Source organism: Palaemon carinicauda, chromosome 6 (genome assembly GCF_036898095.1).
Source record: "Palaemon carinicauda isolate YSFRI2023 chromosome 6, ASM3689809v2, whole genome shotgun sequence".
NCBI lineage: Eukaryota > Metazoa > Arthropoda > Malacostraca > Decapoda > Palaemonidae > Palaemon > Palaemon carinicauda.
The window spans coordinates 53,049,636-53,059,431 of record NC_090730.1 but is presented as its reverse complement, the minus strand read 5'-3'; the positions used below and the strand labels follow the sequence as shown (position 1 = coordinate 53,059,431).

Sequence of the window (9,796 nt, the reverse complement as noted above, 5' to 3'; positions counted from 1 at the left end):
CTTTTATTCTTGTTTTTTTTTCTCTGTTAATGGGAGGAGGAACGACGTGGGAAGTTTCGACTTGGGAATGAGAAATCAAATTGCCAAAGGGGAGACTACCCAACGTTTACTTTTTTTTTTTCTCTCTTTTTTTTATCGGGTGGGGGGGGGCATTTCTTTACATAATTTTTAACAATATTTTTTTTTCTTTTCCTTGTAACAGCCAAACTATAACAGCTATGAAATTATGTTTTATTGCATTGTGTCAAGTAGTGATTGTACTTTCGTGACATAAGCAAAATATCCTTGCAACGTTGGAAGAAAAGTATGTGAAATACGTAACATTCTTAAAAAAAGATTCTTAAAATAATAATAATAATAATAATAATAATAATAATAATAATAATAATAATAATAATAATAATAATAATAATAATAATAATAATAATGATAATAATGATATTATTATTATTATTATTATTATTATTATTATTATCACTATTTTATCATTATTAATATCATTATTAATCCCTAAACTACAACACTAGTTGGAAAAGAAGGATTCTATAAGCCCAAGGGCTCCAACAGCGAAAATAGCATTGTGAGGAAAGGGAGTAAGGAAAATCGGAGAACTTTATGAACGAAAATAACATTGAAATAAATATTTGAAATATAAACTATAAAAACCTGAAAATAACACGATTTTAAAAACTTCAAAATAACAGTAGGAAAATAAAAAGAACTGAATAGTGGGCTCAATTGTACCCTCTTGCAAGAGATCTGTAACAAAGACATTGAAGGACAATGTCTTCAGTATTAAGAGATGATCTAACCTCATTGTCGCTCTAATAGCAAAAAAAAAAAAAAAAAATTACTTATGTGGAAACGCCCCAAATTATCGCCAGAGGGCATGTGAAGTCTTTTGATTCCCTAACGGATGTTGAAAGATCTGAAAAGCTTGGCTATACGAGTGGCGGGCTATGGCGAGTACATCAGTAGAAAGCATGTTTTCAGGGGTCATATACTGTTGTGGGTATCCCGTTGTTTGCAAAGATAATTCAAGGTTGTTGAGAAAGTGTCATCGGGGATTGCCACGAGAACATATCTGCTTCTGTGCTTGAGTGAGTATTGCCCTATGGACCTCGGCACGCTAAAACCAGGTGATTGCCCCTGTTCTGGCAAAGGGCTGTAGTTTCATGGGTGTGGTGTTGATAGAGGTCAGGGTCGGAGGGCAGCAACATCAAGCAGTAAGACAGCAGTTAGGGGGAAGGCGAGAGAGAGCTGGTCCTTTGTAGGTCACCAAAGTGGGAGTGGGTCGTTAGGTTGTAACTGAGAATTAAGGTGAATGCAACTAAGCTTTATTAAACAGGCATCAACCATATATACCAAGAATTGGGAGCAAGAATTTAAAAAAATTCAAACAAAATCAATCATGAGGTAGCATGGTTACACATATTAGTCTATTATCAGTGCAGTGAAGACCGAGTGATAAGACAAATAACAAGACCGTTACAGTGCACAAGCCAGCGCAACTCTATGCCTCTCCCAAGCTCGGGAAAATGTTGTAGTTGGTAGCACAAAAAGCATCCAATTGTAAATATTTCTGCCGAAACTATGAACAGCAAGGAACATCTGCCAGTAGAAGGCAAGGCATACCCTTCTCACATGATGAGCAGAGGCCTTGCCTGTGTTTCATGATAAATGGGCAATGGTTGCCACGTCAAGGATGGGTGCAGCTAAAGATACAAGTGCAACCAATAAGAATTGGAACATTGAACGTGGGCATATTGAATGGTACAAGCAAGGTTGTGCGAGATGGCATGAAGAGAAGGAGGCTTGACATTTTATGTGGGCAGGAAAAAAAGAACCAGAAGAAATAACACAAAGAATGATGTCATTTGTTATAAGTTGCTATATATCTGAGCTGATGAAACAGGAAAAAGTGGCGGAGGGATGTCATAAGTAAAGAAATGAGAGAAAACATTATGGGCATTGAAAGGAAAAGTAAGATGGTAATTAAATTAAGGTTGTGCTTTGAAGAGGATATAGGCAAAGGCTATCAGTTTCTATATAGTGGAGCTAATGAAACAGGATAAAGTGGTGTAGGGATTGTCATCAGTAAAGAAATGAAAGAAAACATTGTGGGTGTAGAATGGAAAAGTGAAAGACTGATGAAAGTAAGGTTGTGCTTTGGAGGACTCATCTTGAGTGTATTAAGCACGTATGCACAGCAGACCAGGTGTAATGAAAAAGCAGACAATAATTTCAGGAGAGATATGGATGAAGCCAAGACAGCACCAGAAATAGAAGAGAGGCTAGTTTCGGGAGGAAACGCGAATAGACACATCGGAGGCAACCATGAACACGTCAGTAGAATACATGGAGGACATGGCATGGGAGAAATGAACCAGGAGGGAGAATTGATAACAGACCCTGTACGGACATTTAGCATGGAAATTAATAAAAGGTTTTCACAAATGATGGCTATGTGACATACAGTAGTGCAAGGAGACAAACAGAAATAGAATTGTTATTGTATAAAAGTAACCATTCAACAGACGTGAAGAGTTGTAACATCAATGAAGGAGAGTATATTAGCAGACAGTATAGACCATTACTGTCAGATATCCTGTTACATTAAGACGATTTGAAATGGGGAATAAGCTAGTCCAAGCGAAGATCAAGTGGTGGTGATTAGAAGAGCAAGAAATTAGAGAGAAAGTTAAGGAACCAATTATTCAGCGCATCAGATTACCAGAAAATATGAACATCTAGTGTGCAGAAAATAGTACAATGATACTTTAATATAGCAGAAGAATTATTGGAAAAGATGTCTAGTGCTGGACAATCAAATGAGAATGAGAACTGGTGGTGGAGCCCTAAACCCAAGAAAAGATAAAAACGGAAAAGAAGCAGTAGCCTATGACAGGAATTAACCTGAGGAAAATGTAATAACTTGGAAAACTACAAATAACGAAACTAAAAGGTCAGTTCCACAGACAATCACAATTGCAATGGATAAGCTCTATGAGAACTTAGAGATAACTGAAGGCCAACAGAGAATATACAAGATAGCATTATTTTGATATAGATGATTAAAAAAAAAATAGCATTTATATGAAAGATCAAGGACAAAAATTTAAGAGTATTAACTAAACGGAAAGAATAATTGCTATATGAAAACCACAACACCCACACAAGGATAATAAGAAAGAGTAATCAAGATATCAGCAGAGAAGAGGTTAAGAAGGTACTGGATAAAATTGAAAAGAGGAATGAATTGATAACTTATGGAATACAGTTGAAGTGGGAAAGTGTTTAGGACAGGAAGTCATAGACGTCCTATGGGATTTAATGGCAAAGATATATCGGTCAGCAGTTATTGCCGACCGACATTGGCTGTGCCGGCCGGCACATGCATTTGAACTAGCGTTCTGCCGCCTTATAGCTGTTAAGTAGTATACTTTAAAGATAGTTATGGTGTGTGCCGGCCGGCACATAACCTCCTATACTGTACCAGTATTCTTCAGTATAACAGATACTGTAAGAAGAAAACTATAGTATGGGTTTTGGTACAGCACTGTGTGTTCTAACACTTTTGTGTTTTCTTGCACAGCCCTCTGCTGTTGCCCTACAGATAGGAAAGTGAGTTCTTTCCTGTCTATTATCCAGGATTTTAAAATCATTGCTTAGGTGTGAGCTCCACCTGTTTCCCCTGGAAACTTTGCATTGGTTACTCTAGAAGAGAACAACCATTCGATTTTATTATCTGGAAGGCTGCCGCAATGGGTTGTGAGGGAAACACAAGTGTGTGTCTTTCCTTTCTGAATTGTTATGCTATACTATGCATATCCAGTGATACTTAGTTCACTTGATACTCATGGAAATTTCTTCTCTTTACAAAAGGACCCTCCGAAGTGCGGAAGTGTTTTCTGCAACGTCCGCAGCAAGAACCTCTGCGGACATGAGTTTTGTAGGAGACACGCAGCATGCGCTGTCTCCAAGGATGATCTCCGGTATTGGGACCCTCAGGTATGTACTGTGTGCACTAACCTGATTACTGAGGCCTTTGATTCCCCTAGGACGGCGGAATCAAGGGATATAGCAAGGGAGAAGCTTCGTACCTGGCTAAGGGGCTTCCAAAAGAACACCTCTGGCCCTTATCTTCCAAGTGAGAAGATGAGGGCGTATCTTTTCCCTAAGGCATCAGCTGATGCAGTGATTCCCCAGCCTCAAGAGGAGATCCCCCAATTACAGATCCAGGTGGATGCTGAAGTGGCGGTTGCGATGCAAGACATCCAGTTAGATGACAGGATGTCTGACGTGGGCGAGCGTCTGGAGGAAGACCTCCTGGCAGAAGCCCAGGATGAAGTTCAAGACCCAGACGTTGTAGAGGAAGAGGTCGACGAGGTGTCGGCTACTCCGGTTCAGATTCCGGAGCCTATTCCCTCAACATCGTCCGGTCTCCCAGTAGAGCTGGGACAGGCCCTCTCTTCTATTGTTGGAATGATCCAACAAATGCAGAAGGAGAATCAGGAGAAGGCGGCTGCAATGGAACTGCGGATGCAGTGCCTTGCAGAATCACATGGGCCCCAGAAAAAGCTCAATGTGAAACACCTTCCCTTGTGCTCAGATGCTAATCCATGGAGTTATGCTGAGCACATGCCGATGACGACTAGAAAGATCGTCATCTCGGATAAGCTGGTCTCAGTTCCCCTGGAGGAGGTGGAATTCTGGCCCAGCAAGGCTTCATATCCGGACTGTTATGTCCGGCTGAGGAAGGAACCAGCTTCAAAGGAGGAGACAGAGCCGAAGGAGGTCATAGTGATGGACCATGCTAAGGCTCAAGCTCTACTTTCATCCTCGATGAAAGAGAGGGGCTTCTCTAACTCAAAGGTAGCTGCATTGAGCAAGAAGCTCCCTTCCTTTATGTCCTCCCTGCTAGAGCCTTCCCCTTTTTACAGAAAGGGTTTGCGGCTGTACTAAAAGCAGTCGAGGCCGGCAAGCCTTACCTCTTCCTGGAGGAGTGTAAACCCTTGTCGCTGGCCCTGCCTATGGACCACAAAGACTGGAAGGACGTCCATCTTACGTTCTCAGTTGGAAAGTTGGAGGCTGATATTGCCGGACGTCAGTTCGGCGAGGACCTCCCTAAGCTGTCTGACTTTCTTTTGCGAAGAGAGTTCGATACAAAAGAAAGACTGGCTGCCTCAATGTCTCTTCAGACTACTCTTGAGATGATGGCAAGTGACCTCAAGGTCCATGAAATGTTCATGGTGGTGGCAAAGACTCATCTGGCCACAGTGACGAAGGACCTTTATGGCTTCGTCAAGGCAAGGAGAGCTTGTAGGGAGTTCGTGTTCACCTCGGCTACGGTGAGGCACGAGCCAAGGAAACTAATCTCCTCCAACATTTGGGGAAAAGACCTATTCCCTACCGACTTGGTCAAAGAAGTTGTTGATAAGGCCGCCTTGGAGAATGGAAACCTTCTCCAGAAGTGGGGCCTGGCTATCAAAAGAAAGTCTTCCCCGGATGAGGGTCCCCAACCAAAGAGGAAGCCTATGAGGACTAGGTTACCGTCTCGGCCAGCCAAGACTTTTAGACAGCAACAGCAACTGCAATTGCCATTGCCTCCAGTGCCCCAGATTGTGGCACAAACCCCGACCACTTTTCAGTGGGTACCCCAGGCCGTGTCAACACAGTCCACGGCATTCACCCCAACGTTCGAAGGGCAGTCTACTTCCTTTCGAGCGAAGCCTAGAGGAGCAGCCAGAGGCTCGTCTAGGCGCCCCTCAAGGGGAAGGGGATTCAGGGGTGGTCGTGGTCAGGGAGGCAAGTCCTCAGGACGGCAGTCCAAGTGAGATGATACCAGTAGGAGGGAGACTTCTGAAATTTCGGGATCGGTGGACCTTCGATCCCTGGGCCCAAAGTCTACTCAAGAATGGACTGGGCTGGAGCTGGTACAGCACTCCACCCCTGTGCCTTCGGTTTTTCCAACACTCCACCCCCGTTCTGGAGGAGTACGTTCAAGAACTGTTGGAGTAAAATATGATCCGAAAGGTGAAGTCCATCAAATTCCAAGGGAGGCTGTTTTGTGTTCCCAAGAAAGACTCGGAAAAGCTCAGAGTCATTCTGGACTTGTCGCCACTCAACAAGTTCATAGTGAATTGCAAATTCAAAATGCTAACACTGCAACACATAAGGACCTTACTGCCCAAGAGGGCATATTCCGTCTCTATAGACTTGTCAGATGCCTATTGGTACATTCCAATCAGCCGACGACTCTCCCCCTACCTAGGGTTCAGGCTACAACGAAGACTATACGCCTTCAGAGCCACGCCATTCGGGCTAAACATAGCCCCAAGGATTTTTACGAAGCTTGCGAGCGTAGCTCTCAAACAATTACGCCTAAAGGGAATTCAGGTAGTAGCCTACCTGGACGACTGGTTGGTGTGGGCAGCATCCGAAACAGAATGCTTGCAAGCTTCCAGTCAAGTGATCCAGTTCCTAGAGTACCTAGGCTTCAAGATCAACAAAAAAAAGTCTCGACTTTCTCAATCTCAAAAGTTCCAGTGGCTGGGAATCCAATGGGACCTTTTGTCACACCGTTTCTCCATCCCGACGAAGAAAAGGAAGGAGATAGCGGGTTCTGTCAAGAGACTTCTAGATTCCGAAAGGATATCAAGACGCGAACAGGAGAGGGTACTGGGCTCTCTCCAGTTTGCTTCGGTGACAGACCCAGTGCTAAGAGCACAGCTAAAGCACGCAACCGGAGTTTGGAGAAGTTATGCATCAAACGCACGAAGAGATCTGAGAAGACCAGTTCCGCTTCGGCTAAGTACTCTTCTCAGGCCTTGGTCCCAAGCCAGACATCTAAAGAAGTCGGTTCTTCTTCAGCCACCTCCCCCGTCGGTGACGATTCACTCAGACGCCTCGAAGGAGGGATGGGGAGGTCACTCTCTTCGGAAAAAAGTCCAGGGGACTTGGTCCAAGCTATTCAAGACCTTTCACATAAACTTTCTAGAAGCTATGGCAGTGCTCCTTACCTTAAAAAAAGTCTCCCCGCATCACTCGATCCACATAAGGTTGGTGATGGACAGCGAGGTGGTTGTGAGATGCTTGAATCGACAAGGATCGAGGTCACCACCTCTCAACCAGGTGATGTTGGCCATCTCCCGATTGTCGGAAAAGAAGAAGTGGTACCTGTCGGCAGTTCACCTTCAAGGAGTCCGCAATGTGACAGCGGACGCTCTATCCAGGTTCACACCGATAGAGTCAGAATGGTCCTTAGACGCAGGATCATTCTCCTTCATTCTGAATCAAGTCCCAGAACTGCAGATAGACCTCTTTGCGACGAAAGACAACAAGAAGTTGCCCCTGTACGTGTCCCCGTACGAGGAACCCTTACCAGAAGCAGTGGACGCGATGTCCCTCGACTGGAACAGATGGTCAGGATTTATCTGTTCCCTCCTCACAACCTTCTGTTGAGGGTCCTCAACAAACTAAGATCCTTCAAGGGGGTAGCGGCAATAGAGGCCCACAAGTGGCCGAACAGCGTGTGGTTTCCCCTGGCATTGGAACTACAGCTGAAGTTTGTACCGCTACCAGATCCAGTTCTGACCCAGCGAGTCCAGAAGTCGACTGTCTGCGCTTCATTACAGAAAACCCGGACCCTGCAGCTCATGATTTTCTCTCCCTAGCTGTGAGAAAGCATTTCGGGATTTCGAAAGCCAGCATAGACTTCCTAGAGGAATATAAGTGCAAATCTACTAGAAGGCAATATGAGTCATCTTGGAGAAAATGGGTGGCCTTTGTCAAGGCGAAGAATCCGCAGGAGATCTCGACAGACTTCTGCTTATCTTTCTTCATCCACCTCCATGGTCAAGGATTGGCAGCTAACACGATTTCAGCGTGTAAGTCTGCTTTGACAAGACCCATTCTATATGCCTTCCAGGTCGACCTAGGTAACCAGATCTTTAATAAAGTCCGGAAAGCCTGCGCTATGCTCAGACCTTTAGCACCTCCAAAGCCCATTTAATAGTCTTTAGACAAAGTTCTTCATTTCACCTCTCTGTTGAGCAATGAAGAGTGTGCGTTTAAGGATTTGACACAAAAAGTTATTTTCCTATTTGCACTCGCGTCCGGGGCCAGGGTTAGTGAGATTGTAGCCCTCTCGAGAGAGGGAGGTCGTGTTCAGTTCCTGGATGGAGGAGAACTGAACCTGTTTCTGGATCCTACGTTTCTCGCCAAGAATGAGTTACCCACCAACAGGTGGGGTCCCTGGAGAATCTGCCCTCTGAAAGAAGATGCATCTCTATGTCCAGTAGAATGCCTAAAGGTCTATCTTCATAGAACTTCAGACTTCAAGGGTGGTCAACTATTCAGGGGAGAAACATCAGGCTCAAATTTATCTCTCAATCAACTCAGAGCGAAAATCACATATTTTATTCGCAGAGCGGTTCCTGACAGTACACCCGCAGGTCACGATCCGAGGAAAGTTGCCTCATCCTTAAATTTCTTTAATTGTATGGATTTTGAACATCTCTGTTCATACACTGGCTGGAAGTCTTCCAGAGTGTTCTTTCGCCACTATGCGAAGAAAGTAGAGGAACTAAAGAGATCTGTGGTAGCAGTGGGTCGCGTTGTTAACCCTACTGTTTAACTCTGCGAGGAACAGTGGTTTTAATTGGGACGATTAATTCCAGGGTGAGTGTGTAGTTACATACTCTACTACAAACTAAGTGAGGGCACTGTGTTGCCCATGTAGACTGTTCCATTTCCAAAGGTGAACCTAGCATAAGTGCAGACATGTGTGCCGAGCGTTTCTAACGCTAATATCATTGATTTGTAATACAGACTTTTATGACTTTGATACCTTGGTATCTTAAAAGTGGCATTTAATGTTTTTTCTTTCAGACAAACAAGTTCTGTTTACTATCATACTCATGCTTAAAGTTTTGGGTTATCCTCTTCTTATATATATATATATATATATATATATATGTATATATATATATATATATATATATATATATATATATATATATATATATATATATATATATATATATATATATATATATATATATATATATATATATATATATATATATATATATATATATATATATATATATATACATATATATATATATAATTGTGGTTAACCTGTCTATTTATTGCCTGTCAATAAACTTGTTCTTGAGAACCTTGCGTCTCCTTCACCTGTGTCAATTTACTGGTGTAATTGAGCATTCATTCTATGTACCTTATCTGGGATAATTCTAATAGAATTGTTCCTTTATGCAAGCTATGTTGCATTGGTTTTCCTCCTATGCGGATATAAACCTTTGTCCAATACAAGTATTGTGCGGAGAACTGGTCGATATTTCATATTGACGCAGTGGTTCTTTACAAACTATGCTTTACTTAATATAGGGTGAGACCAATATATTAGCTTACCTGGTATTCATACATAGGTATATGTACTCTCCGAGACTTTTCCAGAGTCTAGTAGGACTCTTCCCTCTAGGGGGCAGGAAGCTCTAACATGGTTTATTATTAGTTGAAAAGATATATAACGGTAACATCTTAGGTCTCTAGTTCTAGTTGTCCGGGAAAAATTACCTCCGGGGAGTACGGCACGTTCTGAGAATCCACAGATACAGTAATGCTCTGGTATACTTCTATCAGGATGACATGGCTTGAGCCCAAAAAACGGAATTTGAGCGAAGCGTAAAATCTATTTTTGGGTGAGATGGCCATGTCGTCCTGATGGACCCGCCCTTGCCTTTCTAAGAAAGGGCTGTAGGACCCCTCC

General features: G+C 43.0%; 1 protein-coding gene across 1 annotated transcript; it reads left to right on the top strand.

Moving 5' to 3' along the window:
• Positions 1–2,105: 2,105 nt before the first annotated feature.
• Positions 2,106–8,014, top strand: LOC137642998 (uncharacterized). Its single transcript, XM_068375856.1, has 2 exons — positions 2,106–2,414; positions 7,931–8,014. The coding sequence occupies exons 1-2, from the start codon at positions 2,106–2,108 to the stop codon at positions 8,012–8,014; spliced, it is 393 nt and encodes a 130-aa protein (XP_068231957.1).
• Positions 8,015–9,796: the final 1,782 nt, after the last annotated feature.